General features: G+C 37.7%; 1 protein-coding gene across 1 annotated transcript; it reads right to left on the reverse strand.

Moving 5' to 3' along the window:
• Positions 1 to 20,364: 20,364 nt before the first annotated feature.
• On the reverse strand, positions 20,365 to 22,986 carry ORC3 (origin recognition complex subunit 3). Its single transcript, XM_089986330.1, has 6 exons — positions 22,912 to 22,986; positions 22,460 to 22,672; positions 21,998 to 22,172; positions 21,643 to 21,812; positions 21,406 to 21,536; positions 20,365 to 20,713 (listed from the first exon to the last, which is right to left on the reverse strand). The coding sequence occupies exons 1-6, from the start codon at positions 22,984 to 22,986 to the stop codon at positions 20,365 to 20,367; spliced, it is 1,113 nt and encodes a 370-aa protein (XP_089842456.1).
• Between the last annotated feature and the right edge of the window lie 383 nt (positions 22,987 to 23,369).

A 23,369-nucleotide genomic window follows, 5' to 3' on the forward strand; every position in this document is an offset into this window, starting at 1 on the left:
CTCTCTCTTCCCCTTTCTCGATTTCTGCAGGATTTTATTACTATCCAGACTGTACATACAAAAGGTGTATTCGGGTCAGGTCCTAATAACCCAGAATACACTTTTTCACCACCACCCCCCTCAAGTTGATCATGGTTTTGGACCATGAACAATTTGCCTTTAAGCATCCAAAAATGATCCTTTGTCAAGCCCTTTGTAAATATGTCTACAACTTGTCTTTCAGTATTGACGAACTCAGGCTCGATCTCTTTTTCTTCAACCTTTTGTCTTACAAAGTGTTGGTCGATCTCAATGTGCTTAGCGCGACTGTGATGTACTGGATTGAATGACATGTTGAGAGCACTTTGATTGTCACATAGCAAGGTAGAGTGTGAGATCTTTTCTCCTACTTCAGTTAGTAGATGCCTGATCCATGTAGCTTCGGCAGTAGCGACAGTCATGGATCTATACTCAGCCTCAGTGCTTGACCTGACAATAGCCTTTTGTTTTCTACTGCTCTAAGAGACTAAATTTCTTCCAATAAAAACACAATATCTTGATGTAGATCTTAGTTCATCAGGATCCCCTACCCAGTCTGCATCACAATATACAGTAAGTTCATGCTCATCCTTGCCATATGACTCTGGTGAATATATCAATCCATCCCCAATGGTCTCTTTCAAGTATTTAAGAATCCTCTTAATTGCTTCCATATGTCCCAGTACGTGGTGCATGCATAAACTGAGACACTTGATTGACTGAATAAACAATATCATGACGAGTGAATGTGAGATACTGTAACATCCCTATTAGACTGCAATACCTAGTGGGGTCCTCACACAGATCTCCATCATGAGCGCTAAGTTTTTGGTGAAGCACACTTGGAGTTGTTCCTAGAGGTTTGCAGTCTTTCATGCCTGCCTTGCTGAAAACATCTACGGTATACTTGTGTTGAGTGAGCGTCAAGCCATAAGCCTGGTTGTCAACTTCTACACCAAGAAAATAGCGCAAGACACCAAGATCTTTCATTTTGAACCTCTGACCTAGTAAGTTTTTTACTTCTTTGATGTGAGTTTCAGAGTTTCCTTTGATGACAATATCATCAACATAAATTAACAGTAGAGTGGTCACATTCTAGCTTCTAAAAATAAATAATGAGTGATCGACTAGGGAACGTGAAAATCCATGTTTTTGAATCTCAAGCGAGAAGCTGTCAAACTAAGAACGAGATGCTTGTTTTAGACCATAGATAGCTCTCTTTAGCCTGCACACATGAGTTTTACAATTTTGTTCTTGATAACCAAGGGGTTGTTCCATGTAAACTTCCTCCTTCAAATCCCCATGCAAGAATGCATTTTTTACATCAAGCTGACTCAACTGTCATCCACGTTCAACTGTCAGGGAAAGAATAATTCAAATTGTTCCCATTCTCACCACCGAACTGAAGGTCTCATCATAGTCTTGCCCTGCTTCTTGGGTGAACCCTTTTGCCACCAGTCTTGTCTTGTACCGTTCAATGGTTTCATCTGGTTTATACTTTATTTTGTAGATTAATTTGCATCCGACAACATTTTTGTCAGGTGGTCTGGGAACAACTTTCCAGGTTCAACATTCATGTAAGGCCTGCATTTCATCATTCATGGCTTCTACCCACTTTATAGAAGTGACGGCCTGATGGTACATAATAGGTTCATCTTCCTTATTGAGAGGAGTTAAAAAGAGTTGAAAATCCAAGGAGAAGTTGTTAAAGCTGACCCATTTTCTGACCTCAAGAGTATGAGAGGAAGTAGGATCGGTGACTTAGGCATGATTTGGATGGCTTGATGCTTTCGATCTCTGTCTAGAATAGAAAATGCCTTTGTATCTGCCCGGTACGGATGATGGTACTTCTTCCTCATTCTGAGATCCCGATGTCCCAGTGTTCTCAAACATTTCTTCTTCTTACTACACACAATCTGGGGAACAGACTTCATTGGAACTAGCAAAAAGTTCTGAATTCAGCCAAAGGTAGTAAACTTCAATTGTGTTAGAGGTCATGTCCGTTGTGCCGGCTCTGTGATCAAAATTTTGCTCATCAAAGACAACATTCCTTGAGATTCTAATGTGCCTGTTGGTTAGATCATAACACATATAGCATTTGTAGTCATCTGCGTATCCCACAAATCTACACTTCTGAGCCTTGTCCTGAAACTTGTTTCTCAGGGACTGATCAATGTGCACATAACAAACACATCCGAAGACTCGCAAATCATGATAACTAGGGTGAGTTCCAAAAAAACAGTAATAAGGAGACTTATTTTCCAGAACAACCATAGGCAGTCTATTTATCACATGTACGGCAGAATGAAAAGCTTTTGTCCATAAGTTGATGGGAATATTACTGTCATGAAGCATACTCATGGCACTTTCAACGATATGCCTATGTTTTCGCTTAGCAATCCCATTTTGTTGAAGGGTGTGTGGACAGGACACCCTTCTTCCTATTCTGTTATTTTGAAGAAAAGAAATAAAGTCACAAGATGAGAACTCCCCACCTCCATCACATTGGAAAAATTGGATGGACTCAGAAAATTGATTTTTTACTAAGAAAATTTTGAAACAAAACGAAAACTTCCGACTTATTTTTTATGAAATATATCCAAGTGTATCGAGAATATCAATAAAGATTAGGTAGTATCTGCTCCCAGATCCAGAGACAATTGGGGCGGGTCCCCATACATCAGAACAAATTATCTCAAAAGGTTTTGAAGCCCTCTTATTAATGGAATGAAAAGGCAATACATGACTTTTGCAAGAAAGACAACTGGAACACTTCTGACTTTTCTCATCCCCATTGAGACTTTCTTTTGGAATGAGATTATTAGAGACAAGTTTCTCAATAAAATGACTCCCACAATGTCCTAATCGACTATGCCATAAGAAAGGCTTATTACATTCAAAAATACTAAAAACATTTGCAGAAGAGGAACACGACTCTAATGAAGACTTCGAATCCCGATGAGCAGGGCGGACGGAATGACATGGAGTTTCTTCAAAGACATACATATTGTCTCGTCTCTTTCCTTCAACGAATGTTTCCCTCGTGCGTAAGTCCTTAACCTGCATAGAGAAGGGAGTGAATTCAACTGAAGCATGATTATCATCAATAAGTTTGGAAACAGAGACAATATTTTTCTTGATGTCGGAAGCGTGAAGAACATCAGAAAGTTCAAGAGTATAATGTGACATGGGAATGACAGCTTTTCCAACATGAGAAACAGGATGGTGGGATCCATCACCAGTGACAATCTTACTCTTGCCAAAATAAGGAATAGGGTTAGAAAGTTTACCTACATCACCTGTCACATGAGTTGTTGCCCCTGAGCCGACAAACCAAGTGCCTTCATCACTCTGCTTCAATCTCAATTCTGACAAGACGGATATCAGCAGATCTTTAATCTCTCCACTGTCTCTGATATTTGTGAACTTTCTTTTGGTTTCTGTTTGTGGGGCCTTTCCTTTATTTTCTGGATTATGCCAACATATCGCCTTTATATGCCCCTTTTTGTTACAAAGGAAGCAAGTGGGGATAGGTCTTTGTCCCTGCGCATGAGTCAACATATTTGGAGTGGGAAGTAAACCACGTCCTCCATGTCCACTTCGCGATTGCCCCTCTCGTCCTCGTCCTCGTCCTCGTCCTCGTCCTCGTCCTCGTCCTCGTCCCCGTCCTCGACCTCGACCTCGACCGTAAGTTACTCCTGTGGCATAAACTTCTTGGGAATTTGTATGAACATGAGTTTCTTCAGAAAAACCCTTCAGAGTCATTTCATACTGGATCAATTTAGCTCGTAACTCATCAAAGGTAGGAAGGACAGGCAGACACAATAGTGAAGTGACGATCCTATTGTAGTTAGATCTCAATCCACTCAGAGTTTGTTGCACCATATTACTGTCACTTACTGCACATCCTATAACTGCAAGTTGATCTGTGATAGTCTTCATCTTGTTCAGATATTCCATGATGGTAGAAGTGATGTATGCAACTACGGATTGATCTTTCCTTTCCCAGTTGAGGTATTCTGCATTTTTGACATACACAATTGAACTTGACACAAAATCATCTTTCTCTTCTCTAGTGAATAATTTTGGTAGGACTGGAGTGGTTCCATCCATGTGACCTAAGAGACCTTGGCTCCTTGTAAAATGAATGGTTTGTCTCTTCCAAATCAAGAAGTTTGAGGTATTCAACTTTTCAGAAACGAGTTGATTGAGAAAGCTTGAAGAATGATTCGATTAAGAAGAATAAGAATCCATTGAGAAATAAAATTCGACAAGAGTGTTCACGAAGTGCTCAGCCTTTTTTTTTGAACAAGAGGTCGCAGGCTGTCAGATTTAGAAGAGAGTCAAACCTGAGCTTTCCTTTACACTCTTGAAAGATTGGAGATTGACGTGATGAAAATCACTTTCACACGTTAGATATATTTTCAGGCAAATGTAGAAAATGAGAATCAGGAAGAAAGGAAAATCACACAACAAAAAAAAATTTACCGAGAAGGGCTTGATATCTGAATATGCAGAATAAATGTGTGGAGGAGATTGGGTAAAAGAGACAGATCTGGTGCACCATATCAAATAATGCCAGACGAAAGAAGACAGATCTGGAATAGGAATCGTGGGTCGTTTATGTGTTTCACGTGAGTCGATTTCAGTGATTCACGTGAAATAGAATCACCCCTTTTTAACACGTAGTATTTACGTGAACAGGATTCACGTGAATCTCAGAACCACATGAATGTTAGGCCCACGTGAGACGTGGGTACACAGAAAAAAATCAGAAAATAGATGAAGGAATGAGAGATAGAAAGGAGAAAAAAATGAAGAGTAGAAGAGAAGGGACAAAAAACCTCAAATCTCTGATCGTCGCACCTTTCAGAAGCCTCTTCAACCCTTAGATGGATCTCCTCTCTGATACCATGTTAGAATCTCCTCTGGTACCTGTATTGAAAAAAAAGAGAGAGAACAGAAGAAGAAAGGGAAGAAGGGGGATGCGGCTGTCACAATTTCAACTATTGAAATCGTGACCTAAACTTGTATTAATAAAACCTTACAAACAATATGGATCTGGGCCTGGTGCATTGTTTAGACCCGAATAAAATAAAACTTTACAAACTTTACATGTCTCGGGTCCTATCCAAACTGTACATACAAAAGGTGCATTTGGGTCGGGTCTTAATAACCCAGAATACACTTTTTCACCAACAAGCTTTAGATGAAAAGACAACTTTACACCCATAATTAGAAATTTGAGAAATCAAAAAAATATTTAAATCAAGTTTTAGAATAACCTTAATATTTGAAACAAAAAAAAATTGAATCATTGCTAAGGTTTCCTAAAATTAAAACTTTTAAAAAAGTACCATCGATGGTTGACACATATGGAAAATATGATTTAGTGCAATCGGATAGTAGGGACTCATTATGAGTCATGAAAAGATGTTCACGAATCCAGAATCCAAAATCCAAAATGACTTATGTGGAAGAGAAGAGGAAGAGATGGCAGCACCGAATGTAGATGGAGTGGTTTTTAGTATTTGAGAAACGACATCCGTAATTTGAGCAATTGATAAACCATTGAAGTTGCTTTCTTTCTTTGACACTTGAAATTCTTCACTTATCGTGGCCACTTTTTTAGTTTGGAACAATCCGGTTTTATGTGTTCTGGTTCTTTACAATAGTGATAAATAATCTTTCATCCCCTATATCCTCTTTCATTATGTCCTTCTCCATTATATTTTTTCTCAAAGTGGGGAGGTTTATAGGTTTTTACAAAACTTATGGGTCTTGATATGATAAGCACCTCATCACTAGACTTGTGCATTCCAAGTCTAGTTTCTTCTTGGTATATTTGGGCAAGAGCATCACTTATAGAGAGAGCGGAAGTCCTATGAAGTAAAGAGGACCAACTTGCTCAAATTTCAGTCGAAGACCATATAAGAAAGAGAAAATATTTTCTCTTTTAACTTGTTTTTTCATTTCATTAGTTGGACCTTCCCATTTTGGGTCAAATAGGAGATAAGAGAGCTTACGCTCTTATCTTCTTGTTTGGTAGTACATACCTTATCTTGGAGATAATATAGCCTCATTATATCTTTTTTGATGAATGTGCTCCTTAGGAAGATTCATGCATCGCAAGCCTTTTTAAACTTGATGATGTTAGTTGCAATCTTGAACTCCATGGTATTCATAAACCATGAGAGTATTTGAGCATTATTGGCCTTTGAATCCTCTATTTTTTCTTAACATTCTTACAAGGCCTCCTTTTCTTCTTCGAATAGGACTTTGACTTGATCTCCCTCTCTTCTCGTTAGCTTTAGTTGAGGTTCATTAGTAATCCTACTAACGAAACCCCAAAATTTTTTCCCCTTGATATGGTTTTTCATTGCGGTAGCCCACATCAAGTAGTTGTTTTCGTTGAGCTAGTAGGAGATGACGAAGGTGGATTCTCTTCGACTCATGTTGAAGAATAAAACTTGTGGTTAAAGAACAAAGTTTGAAAAAGAATACCACCACAAAGCTGTAAAAGTATCTTCAACAAGATACTTTAGTCGATAACACAACAACCTTAAGAATAAATGTGTGAACATACACACCCAAGAACACTTGTGCACAACAAACACAACACACCGAATCACAAATGTGCACTTGCACCCATAAGTTTCATAAACACTAAAGAGGTTGGGCTATAATCCCAAATCCCTTCAAGAAATACAAGAGGAGCTGCCCATATATATAGGGCTTTGGAGGAGGCCTTGGGAGGGGCTCCACATAGTCGTTGGAGCCCCTCCAACGGTCACAAATGTGACCGTTGGAGGGGTCAAACGACTAGTGGGTTGGGCCCCTCCCAATGCATGTACAATGCATTAAATGAAAAAGCAAAAATAAATAAAGAAAAAAGAAAAAAAGAAAATACAAAAAACATATTCTTGAAAAAGAATATGTGTAAAATTCCTAAACTACCCTTACTATGACTATATATATTTTATATATATAATTGGTAAATACATATACATATATTATATATATGTATATGTATTACCTTATATATATAAAATATATATACGAAATTACAAGTTTGATTACATAATTTAACACCCCCCCTCAAACTTAGGGCAAGATGATCGATAGTTTGCCAAGAAGGAAGTTGAACCGCGGAGCGCACAAGGCTTTAGTAAAGAAATCTGCCAACTGATATTCGGACGTGACATAAGGAAGATCGATAACTCCTTGGAGATATGCTTCACGAACATAGTGACAGTCCATTTCGATGTGTTTTGTCCGTTCATGAAAGGTGTAGTTCTTTGCAATGTAGATTGCACTTTTGTTGTCGCAACATAGCTTGGTGGGTCCTTCAATTTTGATCCCCATGTCTTCTAGCAGTTGGTGAATCCAAACAATCTCCATAGTAGTAGTGGCCATGGCACGATATTCAGCTTTAGTTGAGGAGAGCGACACCTTTTGTTGCTTCTTGCATCTCCACGAAATTAGTGAGTCTCCTAAGAACACACAAAAACCAGTGGTGGAGTGACGGTTATTTGGATCACCTCCCCAATCAGAGTCAGTATAAGCAATCAATTTTAAGTCAGAGGAAGAGGACAGAAAAACTCCCTTATTTAGAGTACCCTTTATGTATCTTACGACCCGTAAGATGGCACTCATGTGAACGGATGTAGGCGCATGCTGAAACTGACTTGCAGTATGGACTGCATGGGATATATCTGGTCTGGTAATACTCAGATACATCAGAGATCCTACAAGCTGTCTGTAGGGTGTAGGATCCAACAGGGGAACTCCATCATCAATTTTCATCTTTGTTCCTACAACCGCAGGAGTTTCACACAGCTTCTCATCTGTAATACCTGACCTGTCAATGATCTCAGAAGCAAGCTTAGTTTGAGATAAGAAATATCCTCTAAGAGAGTATGCCACTTCAATTCCCAAAAAATAAGTTAAAAAACCCAAGTCAGACATTTCAAATTTATCTTTTAAGATAGATTTTATACTTTTAACCCCGTTAGAATCACTCCCAGTGATGAGCATGTCATCAACATACAGAAGTAAAATTACAATCACTGCATTGGATTTTCAAACAAATAGAGCAGTGTCAGTAAAACAAGAGGAAAAACCATTCTCAATCATAACAGAGTTAAATCTATCATACCAAGCCTTGGGAGCTTGTTTTAGGCCATAGAGTGCTTTCTGAAGACGAAGCACCTTTCCCTTAGGAGTCTCCATTCCAGGAGGAGCATCCATGTAGACTTCTTCGCTTAAATCGCCATTTAAAAAGGCATTTTTCACATCCATTTGATAGATGTTCCATTTGTTGATAGAGGCAACGGTTATAAGACATCGAACAGTGACCATACGAGCTACAGGAGCAAAAGTTTCTTCATAGTCAATACCATATTCTTGACTATATCCTTTTGCAACCAAGCGAGCTTTATACCTTTCAAGGGATCCATCACTTTTAGTTTTTACTTTAAAAACCCATCTGCACCCTATTGTTTTCTTGCCTTTAGGAAGATTTTGGAATTCCCAGGTTTTGGCTCTTCTCAGAGCCTCAAGTTCATTGTTCATGGCATTAATCCATTCAGGGCATTTACGTGCTTCTTCAAAATTTTTAGGTTCTATATAAGAGTGGATGGCACTAAGGCAGGCTCTATATCTTGGGGAGAAAGAGTCATAGGAAATGAACCTAGAAGGAGGCCTTCTACTTCTCTCAGTTCTACGAGGGATCACTTCATTCTGAGAGGCACTGGGACTGGCATCATTATATCTGTCAAGAGCACTCCTAAAGTTGTTTTGATCTCTATGAGAGTAGGTGATAGGGTCTCTAGGTAATTCAATAGGTTGATGTGACGAAGGAGACAAGGAGATGTTTTCCTCAGTTTCAAGTTCATTTGGGTTACTTTGATCTGATTCATTATCACTAGTATCATCGTCCTTATTCAATAAATCAAATAAAAAATAATAATCCATATTTTCATTATGGGGGTCACAACGTTCAAATCCACTAACATTTTCCAAAAAACTCACGTTCCTGGAAACATACAATTTATCACTTTTGATATCATAACAACGAAACCCCTTTTGGGTTTCAGAATAGCCAAGAAAGGCACAAGGAATGGCTTTTGGAGAAAGTTTGTCATTCTTATCAGTAAGAACAAAACACTTACACCCAAAGACCCTTAACCTGCTATAATCAGGTTCCTTATCATACAGTTTTTCAAAGGGAGAAATTTTGTTTAAATTTTTCGATGGAAGTCGGTTTATGAGATAGACAGAGGTAAGGGCTGCCTCAGCCCAAAGATTTTTTGGAATGTTTTGAGAAATGAGCAAAGTCCTAGTTGTTTCAATGATGTGCCGGTGTTTTCGTTCGGCTAACCCATTTTGTTGAGGGGTTTTCGGACATGATTTTTGGTGAAGAATTCCAAAATTTTCAAGATAACTCTTAAATTCATTTGAGAGGTATTCTCCTCCAGAGTCAGACCTAAAGATTTTTAAACATCCATTGAATTGATTTGAAATCATCATGTGAAAACTTTTAAAGGTTGAAAAAACTTCATGTTTATGTTTAAGGAAATAGATCCAACAAAACCTAGTATAGTCATCCACAAAGATCACATAATATGAAAAACCTCCTTTTGACATTACCGGAGCCGGTCCCCATACATCGGAATGGACAATTTCAAATGGTTTTGTCGTAAACATGGATCTTTGAGGAAAAGGCAAACATTTCATTTTCCCAAGAATGCATTCATTACACAAAAAGTCACTTTTACAAAGATGTTTAACAAAAGGCAAATACGAGATTTTAACAATATTGGGATGACCCAATCTCTTATGCCATACATGAATGTCTTTGTTTTGGACGACGTTGCAAAATTGACTCTTGGGAACTTGAAGAAAATCTACGTAGTAGAGGTCTCCTCTTCTAGAGTCTTCCCCAATCAATCTCCCGGACTGGCGATCCTGTATCCAACATTTATTAAAAGAAAATTTTATATCGCAACCATGGTCCGAGAGTTGGGAAACGGAAAGAAGATTTTGGTTAAGGTTTGGGATAAAACGAATTTTTGGAACAAAGAAGTCTTGTTTTTCAAAATTACCTATTCCTTTAATCTCAAGAGATGTACCGTCCGCGGTTGATACAAAGGATGGAAAAGCACTTTTAGAAAAAATTGAAAGAGTGTAATAACTAGGGGTCATGTGAAAGGATGCCCCGGAATCTAAAAGCCAAGATGTCTTACCGGGGGAAGAGGATGACATAGCGGCTCCGGAAGTACCTCCCTTGAGAAGAGGTTGTAGGGCTTCCACGATTTGTTGAAGAGAAAGAGACTCACTTGATAAAGGGGGTCGTTCTTCAACTTGAGATGCCATAGCCGTTGCAATCAATTTCTTCCATTTAGGACACAAGGGTTTGATATGTCCGGGTTCTTTACAATGATAGCAAGTTACTTTGCTATAGTCTCTTTTGCCATACCGATCATTTCCTCCTTGACCTTGATTCTTGAAATGAGGAGGTCTATAGGTCCTCATGTTATTTCCCGGTCTTGACACGGCATTAGCCATTTCACCATCTTCTTGAGTAGAAGAAGTAACAAGAATGCTAGGGTTATTTTTGCCAATCCCCATACGGGTTTCTTCACCACTTAGCTTGGTGATAACATCTTCAAGTGAGGGGGATGTGAAGGCGGAGAGAAGAGAGGACCGAACTTGTTCAAATTCGGGTCTAAGGCCATTTAAAAAATTGAAGAACCGGTCTTCTTCAAGTTGTTTGTGCCTCAATTCGATAGCCTCACCACTCCATTTAGGTTCAAGAATTGCGAGCTCGTCCCAAATAGAGGATAATTCGGCAAAGTACTCCCGAATGGTCATGTCATTTTGTTGGAGAGTCAAAGCCCTCTTTTGAAGAAAGTACTTGTGGGATAGATCTCTTGAGGTGTACATTTTCTCAAGATATACCCAAGCTTCGGAAGCCCTTTTAAATTTGATGATGTTGGCATTTATCTTGGTCTCAACGGATGAGAAAATCCAAGATAATATCTTGAAGTTCTTCATTTCCCAATCATCATGTTTCTTAGAATACTCTTCAAGGGCCTTTTGTCTTTCATCCCCTTCAAGAATCTTAATATCACCTCCTTCAACAATGGTAATTTTGGGTTTCGGTTCCGGTATGGATCCATAAACGTAACCCCAAAGCCCCTTTCCTTTAATATGGGCTTCCATATTACCGGCCCAAACATGATAGTTTGAGTCATTAAGCTTAAACCCAAGAGAGAAATGGGAGTCTTTTTCGCCCATTAGAGAGGAAAGAATGCAAGAGATAGTATGTACCTTAATTACTTTTTGCGTCTTTCTTGACAAAAGGAGCTCCTAAAATATTGCTCGAAGAAGATGATCCTCTTTGATTTCAAAAAACTTGAAGGCACGCTTCCCGAGGAATGCAAAAGAAGGCGAGTCGCAATTCTTCTTCTTCAACGAGGCTCTGATACCATGTAAAAGTATCTTCAACAAGATACTTTAGTCGATAACACAACAACCTTAAGAATAAATGTGTGAACATACACACCCAAGAACACTTGTGCACAACAAACCCAACACACCGAATCACAAATGTGCACTTGCACCCATAAGTTTCATAAACACTAAAGAGGTTGGGCTATAATCCCAAATCCCTTGAAGAAATACAAGAGGAGCTGCCCATATATATAGGGCTTTGGAGGAAGCCTTGGGAGGGGCTCCACATAGTCGTTGGAGCCCCTCCAACGGTCACAAATGTGACCGTTGGAGGGGTCCAACGACTAGTGGGTTGGGCCCCTCCCAATGCATGTACAATGCATTAAATGAAAAAGCAAAAATAAATAAAGAAAAAAAGAAAATACAAAAAACATATTCTTGAAAAAGAATATGTGTAAAATTCCTAAACTACCATTACTATGACTATATATATTTTATATATATAATTGGTAAATACATATACATATATTATATATATGTATATGTATTACCTTATATATATAAAATATATATACGAAATTACAAGTTTGATTACATAATTTAACAAAAGCGAGCGCACTTAAAACAACTTTCAATACTACAAGAGCCCTGATACCATGAAATGAAACAAGAAGTGCACAATGACAATACCAACAAAGGGCTACACAAGTGCACAATCACAATATAGCTTCTAATAAACCGAATACAATCTCACAAAGAGAATAAATCTCACAAGAACACAATAAAAATAAGTCTTTTTATACTCGCAACTCATATGCTAAAAAGCATGCTTTTACACTTTACAAATGGGCTCTATTTATAGAGCAATTCATACAACATAAAGGGGGAAAAAGGGAGGCAGTCCAAGTCATTGGACTGCCTCCAACAGTCAGAAATATGACCTTTGGAAGCAGTCCAACTACTAGTTGGACTGCTTCCCAACAGTCAACTAAGTTCAAAAATAAAAAAATAAAAAAGCAAAAGAAAAATAAAAATAAACTAAAAGGAAAGCCCCTATTGGACTGTATATACACAAAGACCAAAATAGAAAATACCCATAGTATATGTATATTTATACAATATACGTATATCAGTATGTATATATATACACAATGTATTTTAACAAGGCATACTCCTATTTTTACCATCTAATAGCCAAGTCAACTGTATATCGTTATAAAACAATGTTGACAATTTTGCATCATGTCAGACATTAGAATACACTAGATTGTAATATCATAGAACCATACAAAGTGATGCATCACGTCAAGGTCATATTTTATGAATTATGGTTGTATCCATCGTCAATGTTGTTATTTTAATATTCCGTATATATTCATATTCTATCTATCTTGTAGCTATTTTTTTCCAAAATGCACTAAAGTGAAATACTATATTCATCCATGTCTATATTGAGACTGATACAAATATGAGTTGACATAATATCCTATACATTGAGCTAAACAGATAAGAGTACGGATGCTGAACCAACTGGATATGAATATGGAAATGTTTAGATAAGGGCATGGACCAAACAGATTCATGTTCAAATATAGTCAAGTGACAGCTTAAAATGACAAAGATTACATAGAGAGGAGATTTAATGTGCGAAAATCCTAAAATCATTATCCCTATAGGGTTATTGATTGGTCCAAAATGTTCTTGCCCACTAAAATAGCATATTCTCATAGATCAAACTTGTTGAATCAAAAATTTAGCATAACAACAGTCCATGTTTGCAGTGACAAATACTAAATGGAACATTCTTAGTGTGTAGTTATGCAAAAAGCTCATCTCGTCTTGCCTATGAAAAAGAAATTGATAACCATTCAGCTCTAAAGCATGAATTTTATAAACCTTCAGGGAAGGATCATCAGAAATCCCCTCAAAATTCTTTGTTCCCTTTTGCTGGTTTGTTCTAAGCTACTGTAAGAGAACGCTAATAAACATAATATATACAATCATGTTTAAAAAGTGATTTAGAAATGCTTCCTAAAAATACAAAAAAGATTTAACTGTTTACTGCAAAAGAAATCCCAAATAAACAGAAGCAGAAGCTCACTCTGGCAGGTTCTTCTGTTGTTTGAAGCTCTTCGCAACATCATCATCCTTGAATTTTAGCAACAGTGCTTGAACTGCTTCATTGATCTATTATAGCAAATGATTCAGGTATTTTTATCATGTATAACATATTTCAGTTTCTGCGTAAGTCAACATTTTGGCAATAACTAACATAATGCGAATAGAATGTCAAAACTTCCAAACTAGGCATAACAGCATGCAAATAAAAGTGATCAAATTAAGATGGTGCTGTTAACTAAGATGAATTTCAACCAGGCCCACAACTTATGGCTGTGATAAATAGTGCATCAGAAAATCTGCATTTCTTTCACTGCATCTAAAACATAGATTCCCTCAGAGAGTAGAACTTTAGTTTTTGATGCGCCAGCGGTCAGGTTCCTAAACTACCACAATTGCTGTCATAACATGATCCAAGGATAATGTTACTGGCATCAATTCCCCAGCAGTTCTAAAGAAAACATAACTTATATGCTACTCCACACACAGTGATGCCAAAACAAGGGTGTGACACAACATGACAGAGTATGACATGGAGTACGACACCGTGTACATTATGAAACAGCCATGACATGGTCAATCCTTGTCATGTATTTTAACTGTTAAAATTTAAAGAGAAACAAGTGTTTCTTTCGCGTCTGTGTGTGGGCACGTGAGTGAGTGAGAGAGAGAGAGAGAGAGATTGGCTGACATCATTTAAAATGAGAGTCCATTCCCATCTCATTTATTAAACATTACAAAAATGACTATATAGCTGGGCTCATATAAAAATAATTAAATTAATTGAAATAAATGTATATTTAATACAAAAAAGTTTTTATGGGACAAAAGGCAAAAAAACTTTAACTACAAAATATGAAATATTTAATCATATATATATATATACACATGAGTCGCCTTGTCATACTTTTCAATTTTTTGCTGAATTCATGTCACATTTACGAGTCACGTACACAAACGTAATTGTGTCTTTGTGACGTAGATTTAGATGCAGTGTGATCAACAAATGAGATTTTGAAAAGTGTGTTACTATTTTCATGACAAATCGTAATTGGGACAAATCAAATATTGCAAACATCTATTTTTTGTTTGCTTAAATACTGCAAGATTTTTCCAATCTTATTTCTCATGTGGATAAATGTGGGCAATTTAGATTCATTCTCCTTTATTTTCCTAAAATTTAACCTTCCAAGAAAAAATGCAAATAAAATCTTAATAAAACAATGACTTGTTCAGAGCTCATTAATGTACAACTACAAATATTCATAGTAATGGAAAAACCTAAGCAACATATTTTAACTAATTTGGCATACCACAAATGAAGTATAAAAGTTTTTATATAAAGTGGCATGTCACTCACGAACAATAAAACTGAAAATCCATTACAATCATACCTCATGCAAATTTTCAGTGTACTTTCCCCATGTATCAAGCAACTGAAGCAATGATGCTTCTGGAAGATCCCTGGTTACCAAGACAGACACTGTAAGCCAGGCTATTGGATATGGAGAGTAGGAAAGGTATAGAAGTAATCTGATAGTATGTTTTCCCAAGAAAGCAATTAGAAGTAATTTGATAGTATGTTTTCTCAAGAAAGCAAATGTTTGACATCAATCACAAACAGACATGCACACATGCATGCATGCGCATGCAAGCATACATACACATACACGTGCACAATGCAAGCACGCACATACATACGCATATACGCACCTGCCCACACCCCCAAATACATGCAAGCACAAATGCACACACACATGCTCACACGAACACGGTCATCTTGTAACTGTAACTTGTGTACTTTTTTGTAACTGTAACTCATAAATAAGTACCACAACATATCGTCCATGTTTGTTTGTCTCATGGATCATGTGGATTTCTGGGTATGGAGAGCTACTGTGCAAGAAAGCAACAAGTCAGTAAAAAAGTTGCAGGTCTAGGGGTGTAGGGGTGTAGGTCATTATGTAAAGTAGAAGATCTGGAAAGCTTGACTCATATTTTCATATGAAAAAAAATGGTAGATAACAAGCTCCACTGAAAAGGAATCGCAATGCATATGAGTACTTGATATAATAAAATAAATGCATAGGTACAAATGGAACATATAAACAGATGATGGTAGGAGACCATAGACCATCCACAACATGATAGAAGAAACCTTAATATCTGAAGCATTGAAAAAAAGAATGATATCTCGAAGAGGAAGTGTAAAGCCAGTAAATAAAGGGAAAACTCAAAACTTAGAGAAGCCACATATTTTTATCCAACCACTCAGTTTCATGAAAGGGTGCTCCAATATTTAGAGAGGAAAAAGCTCTCATCAGAACAATTACAAATGATCTAGTGCCAACAAAGGTAAGCATAAACACATTGAGCATTAAAAAGGCAGCATGGTTATTTATTCCTCAAAATATTTCATGTGTTGCAGGATTGATAAAAGAAAATGGCCATTCAATTGGTCAAGCCAATAGTCCACTCAGTTAGAAATGTATTGACACCTACAAACGACTTTTGACAAATGGTGTTGAACAGACAATCATGTAATTGTCCTTTCTTGGTCAACAAGATGATGATGACAACAAGAAGGAACATGTCCAAAAGAAAGCTCTCAAAATTAAGACAATATTTAAGTATCAGATAAATGAACACAGGTCAGCATACTTCAGTAACCCACATGTGGAGATATCCTAGTGATAACATGAGAAATTCAGTATGAATGTTACATACCTAATCTTATGTACAACCTGAGGGATGACGATCCCTTTCATTGTATCAGAAATTCTGTGAACGTTTATGTTATTATTGCAATCTCGAGAAGAAGCTAGTCTGTGGTTCTTCATAGTTTCCACCTGATGGCTAGAATCTTTTGACTTCAACAAAGATGGATCAAGCGCCTCACAGAAAATATCAAGAAGTTGCAACTTGCAAAATTTTCCAGCTTCATATAGGCACTGCAGTAAAATATATTAGTCATGGACTAACTTACATAACTTGAATTCTATCCATTGATGTCTTGAGCACGGATTTAAGGATACCAGACAATACTATAGTACAACAATCAAAATGAGATCCAGAAAGGTAGAGGGGAAGGAAAGGTAATGATTGTCAATGATGAATAACTTTCTGATTAAGATTTAACAACAAAGGTAAGAATCAGATTAGCTTAGAACTGGGAATGCAAATAAATTGTTTAAACTTCTTAGTCATGTAACTTAATGCAAGTGACAGAATAAAGTCATTCAAGAAAACACAAACAAAAGCATCAGATGAGAATGGTGAAATAAAAGGTGAATCTGAATCAGATGCCTAATATAACATCCTTAAATCAAAGATGTACTTTGATCATGCATTGGCACGAGGAAAGACCAAAGAGTGAAAGCATTATATCTGAGCATGGGTGGGTGTCCCAGGATTATTGGCCCTGGAAGATGATCTTTCTGATTGTAGTCAATCCAGTTGCAAAATGAAAGGGGAAGACACAAAAAAGACAGCAGACTTTGCATTTCAAAATGACAGCAGCCAGGAGAGAGAAGGTGGGGGGTGAAGAGAGAGAGAGAGAGAGAGGAATTGAACATAAGCTACTCTATTCACATTTTTCATTATGAGGCATGATTAGCTGGTGAAAGTTAAGAAAATAACATAAGCTATTGGACCTACAGGTCATGGCTACAGCTGCAATATGGAATGTCCAAGGTGGCTCCGGACCTTGGTGAAATTTGGAGTGACTAAGCTTTCTCTGATCTGATATGGATGGGTCAAACCAGCCTGACCCAGGTTTTGATTATGGTCAGACCATTCCTATCAACAGTTTAACCACATCTTGAATTGAGCCAACATGGGCATGATCCTAAATCTATTCCAGCATAGCCGGCCCACCTATGGTCATGCCTAGGTGGATCAGACAAACTCCGGATTGGTTGCGTTTGATTGGCCTAAGCCTGAATCTGAGACTAGTTTCCACCAGAGTCCAAACCTTGATGGCTAATCTTGATCACAGTGACGGTTCTTGTCCTGTAGTTGACAAGGTGATAGATCAAGCAAGAGCCAGATCAGCCACATCACTAGTTTCACGGCCAAAATAATGGATTCTCGCATTGAACTTTCATATTTTGAAAATCTCTGCCAGCTGTATCAGGGTGTACATTTTCTGTAGCTAACACTGCATGGATTAGTCATGCATAGAAACTTTAGTTTAGGGCTTCAGATACCTATTTGAACCTGAAGCATTTGTTGGACCAATCTTGTAAGCTCATGAAAACATCAAATAGCTTCACATGGGGCATGTGCAAGTTCATCAAATCAGCGACAAGTCTCGTATTCAACAGCTTTTAATTGCCCTTCAAATTGTTGAAATTGGTCATCAACCCTTTGATTTTAATCTAATTCATCACATATTATTTGCCATCCAGATAAAATCTTGAATTTGCAGCTTTTAACAGCAAACCTTGATTTCACTTGTAATTTAGGCCACATTTTCAAGCATGTAAAACACTTAGCTGAGAAAGTAGGCCATATTTTCTCAGGTGAGAGTTTTTCATAAGTTTTCAAACATGTGATTGGCAAATGACTCAAATGGACAAGTAATTTTCACATGTGAAAAAGTTTATCTGTGAAAATTTTCATCCTTCACCCTGAGTAAACAAATCTCATCAACTTTCTCAGGGGCAGCAGCCTACTTCTTTTAGCCAACAAATCCTGGACTCCTGCTTCCACGATAATTCTTCTTGAGCTAAGACGATAGACAACTCCTCTCTAAGCTTTCTTTCTTGTTCCACAACCTCTAGGGACTACTCCTCTATATCCTTATGCAGATCAGAAAGTTCATTCCTTAATGATGCTACTCAGTTGGTTATAATTCCAAAGCTCTGCTTGTTTCAAACACACAAGTTGAATCTGGCATCTGAAAGCTTAGTGAGGACTTTCAACATTCTACATCCTGTAGCAGGAATCCTCCAACTGGACCCTACTATATGTTGACAAGTTTCATGAGAGGTCCACATATGAAATAATTTAAAGGGTCCAGCCTGAAGACAAATGTGTACCTTATCAGCTCTCCAAGACGATAACACTATGGTCAGAATAAACATGGGGGGGAGGGGGGTTGGTCAACGAGATACAATTGCCAAATAAATAGGTCCACTATTGATTGACAAAGCATAAGTCTATTCTGCTCATAACATTTTCCAATCCTAAACGGTTATTAGACTATGTAAATTGACGCTTTCTATCCTCTGCCTCGCAAATATGCTGTTAATCTGAAAATTGGAACCTATAGATGGCAAAATTTCATAATGACACAAAAAGAAACTAGTAATTCATTTCAAACACCCTTTTTTTAATAAGTGATAAGATTTTTATGAGAAAAAAAACTTGATGATATCATAGCAAGAACAATACAGACAACTATGGTTTTAAAACTTTAAGGGCACTTTTCAGAGTTTTAGATTTGTGCTCAAGATTACGTGTCAAAGAGGCAGTTTATCTTTAAAACCTACCTTCAGTGATCTGCCATAAACAGGGGCACTTTCACATTTTGTCAATGCTGAACTAGTATGTGTTAGGAAATTTTTATGTATTAAAAAATGGATAAGAACTATTACCTTCAATTGCTCTTTCCCAATCTTGACATATAAAACTTTAAAAAAACATAACCCCTGAAGAATCAGGTACTCAACTTGAAGTTGTTTCGCCCAGATGGTTTAATCATCCCAGGATTTACATAAACCAAATAGTTCAAATCAGGATCTGCTACATATTCATAGAAATATCTACCAACTACTTTATTAGTTTATGAGATACTTAAGAGCATGAGACAATGAAGGAGGACAACCGCTTCATGCATTTTCTTTTCTAATTACAATTCTTATATAACATTAGATGCAGTTTATCAAAGAAGTAGCCTATCAGTTTTGATGACGAAAGGCCACTCGAGGTGTGAATTATGCCACCCAAATTATAACAATCATCGTTAGGCTAGCGATAAAAAAAATTATTAATAATAGAGAAAGATAGTCATGCTTGAGATACATACCATTACCACACTGCTCCAATTATTCCGTATTATTGTAAGCTTTGACAATCCAATAGGCAAAACGTCAACAACAATTTCATTTGGCTGCCCTGCAGTCACAGCTGCTCTGCAGGAACCAAACTCCAATTTTCAAAAATGCAGCTTCTGTCTAGACTCTATAATTGCATTAATATACAGTTTGGCTATTTTTTAACTGAAAACAAATTCTAAGCCTCCAGTACCTTGAACAAGATGGAAGATTGGAAACATGATCAAGCATGTCTTTAGTCAGTGACTTGCATGCTCTATTCCAAAAATCCTGCACTACAGAAACTAATTCAATATGGAACAATAAAAAGGAAGACAAAAGGCATACATATCTAGTCTCCAATGCAATAACTTTTTTCTTCTTTCTGGTGGGTGTGGGTGTGGGCAGCTTGAAAATGGCTTTTAGCAGGATTCAAACCCAAGATACCTTGGCCAACATAGGCATGACTCTACAGACTTAGGAATTCTTGAAACACTGTTAATTCATATTACCTAAGATGACGTTTTCTTAATCCTTCACTTTTATTAAAATGAATACTTGAGATCTCTATTATCAACAAAAAAATATTTGATATTTCTCTGGAAACTTAAGTCAAACAAAATTAACCTGACTGTCTTCATTAGTTATGCCTTTGCATAAGAAACTCAATGGCTCCAAACAGAAGTGTTTGGCACATGCCATCTGCAAAAAATTGAGACTTAAGAGTAGTCGATCAGAAGATACAAGAGTAGAACCTACTTGAATAGTCCTGCAAATTCTTACACATGCAGTGGTCAAAAGGATTCACCTTTAAAGCCCTCACAAAGGAAGTTAAGGTTGCATCATGTTTGAAGAAATAGTTTCTCAAAAATAAAGCAACCTTATATCCCACATCAAATCCATAGAATGGATTTCTCAAAAGAGATTCAACAACAGCATCCATTCTCTGAACTGGAGATCCCATGGTAAACTTGCAAGGCTGCAAATGCTGCAATGCATTGGACGGAAGTAGCTTACTTGGAGCATCATCCGTTGTTGCAACTCCAATTAGCAATATGAGGGGAAGCTTGCCCACATACTCACTACAAAGGATCCATGATGTATCAGTGACAAAACAAAAGATAACCAACAAAATAAAATAACAAGAGCACGGCAACGAAACCACTGGAGGAGCAAGGCTTGGAACAAAATGAATGGGCAAAGAAGGGTGCAAGTGTGCAATCTTGAGATCAAATAGGATAATAAAAAGGGGCACAGCAGGAAGCACTCCAAGAAAGTCATATAGATGTTGACAAAGTTGTCATAATCTACATAAAAGATTTGTTTCTGTGAGAAGATTTGAGGGTTTACACGAAAACATGCATGTGTGTGTGTGTTTGTTTTCTTCTTATCCTCTTTTTTTTTAGAAGAGGTTATGTGAAAGCAAGTTCACAAAATTTTGCCATGTATCTTCCAAAATGTTTATCACAGAATACAAGGGAAAGATGATAAAAAACAGAGCAAATGAGAAAGACAAAAAGACAACAGAGTGTATCTGTTCCATCTATATGAATAGAGGGCATTTTCCAAAAATCTTGATAATGACTAATCTAAATAACATTATATATATGCTCTTATTTCTTCTTTTTCTTCGCAAGTTCCTATCAGGCAATTGTTGGGACTTTAGTCATGCATAGCACTACATCAAAAGCACTGAAAATGGTCAGTCTGTAACATACTACCTAGAGACTTTTAAGACCCCTAAAAATAACAAGATGATACATGATAAAATCACCTTAGCATTGTGATGAACTCAACTAAGACGACACTACTACATTGTTCCATTTCTTCAATTATCACAACAATTGGATGATCATAATTCGTTGTCTCTCCATACCACGAGGCTAAAATGGAAATATCAGCTGCCTGTTTGTCAAAAGAGTAGAGGAGCCTTTAATAAACAAGACGAGTTATTTAAATCAAGAATGCTTGAAATTCTCAAAACAGAAGGTGAAACTAGAAGTAAACTCACAGCTGGAGTAACAGTGACCAATTGTCTGAGCAAGCTTCGAACACAACCCCCAATCCCACTCTTAACAGAAAATTCGAGAGATGACAAATTTGCCACATGGCATTCGTGAGACTTTAAATGTTCACCAAGCTCCTTGAATGTCAACAGGTCATCAACAAACTCCACATTCTCTGAACATCATTTGATGGATTGCAGGTACACCATAAAAGCCAAAACAGAATAAGTAAATCCCACATTTGAGAATGGAAACTATTCTCTTTAAGCATCAAACACTAAAACATCTCATTAAATTCACGGCCGGATAAAAATTTCCCACAAACATTTAGAAGAGATAATATAACCCACGAAAACTTACTGGTAAAGACAAAGGCGGTAAATAACTGCCTAGAAATGTTACTGGTTAGAAGGGGGAGCGGGCTCGTTACTTCAGAAAGACTGCACTTGGAGGATGATTTCATCGCAGCAAATGATCGCTTAATCCAGTTGTGTATCTCTTCGAAAAGATTGACATTAATGTGCATCAAAGCATCCTGCAATTAAGAACCCCAGTGAAATATCCAAGCCCAGAAACCATTTGCACCATGATCAAATATAACCTTCCCTAAATTATAAGAACATGCGTTTTAAACACCATCTGCAACAAAAGTTCCAACATTCACCATTTCATTCGTTCAATTAGACCGATGAACTCAATTCCCAAACATGATCATAGCAAAAGCTCTCCACAATGTCGGGGTGTATTCAAAATAATGAGAAAAAAAATAACAACCGTTTCAGAGCCATGAGGGGCTCAAACGAAAATGCATGCTACTCATACCCTAATGCCCGTTTCAATTTTCTCCCAAACGTATTCGAATGTTTCGAACCGCAAATTCTGGTAAAAAGATGCATCGTCTTCGACTTCAGAATTCTCCCTCCCGTTACGGACGGGTGATGAAGGCGATAACTCTATCTTCCGCCTAGTTTTCTTCGTTTTTGAGGCAACCGTGCCAAATTTTCGAGGCAAAGCCTTGTGGAGAACGAAAAACGGCTGCAGAAGTAATAATAGCAATCAACATGAACAATCTACATGAAGGAACAAAAGAATAATATTCAAACGCAGAAAATAAAGACGGATCCGCCGAAAAATGGCTTTTAGCGGATACGGGATACGTATAGATCCAAGAATTGGGGGGAGGAGAACCAAATGGATAGGATTCTAGGGTTTTAGCCCAAAGGTACTTGGAGAAGAAGGTGGAAAATGGGGCAAAAATACGGTCTAGGGTTTACCTGAATATCGTTTTCTGCATTTTCGGGCCCTTTTGAGGAAGACGGACAGTCGGAATCATCATCAGAGTTCGCCATCGATCCTTCTCCTCTGAGAGAGAGAGAGAGGAGGAGGCTGTGATGTATGCCTTTAGGGAGGGATTGGTAATTAATTTATTTCGTCAGATGGCGGGAAAGCTCGTCAATGAATCGGATCCAGGTCGGAGAGAGTCTTTGCATTGAAACATATCCGGACCCGAACCTGGCCAGGAGACCCGGGAACGAAGACTTAGGCCTGGGCCGGGCCGGTAAATGAGCTGAGTGAACTGTTTGGGTCAAGGGATGGCAGTGGACCGGGGTCCCGCCCTTCCTCGCCCCGTTTGGACTGGGGATAGAGGAGGGAATGGAGGTTAAAATCAAAACCTGTACAGTGATGGAGGTGGGGATGGACTTACGCTTTCCTCCACACCGCCCTGCCTCGC

Source organism: Nuphar pumila, chromosome 13 (assembly GCF_984573655.1).
Source record: "Nuphar pumila chromosome 13, dmNupPumi1.hap1.1, whole genome shotgun sequence".
Lineage (NCBI taxonomy): Eukaryota > Viridiplantae > Streptophyta > Magnoliopsida > Nymphaeales > Nymphaeaceae > Nuphar > Nuphar pumila.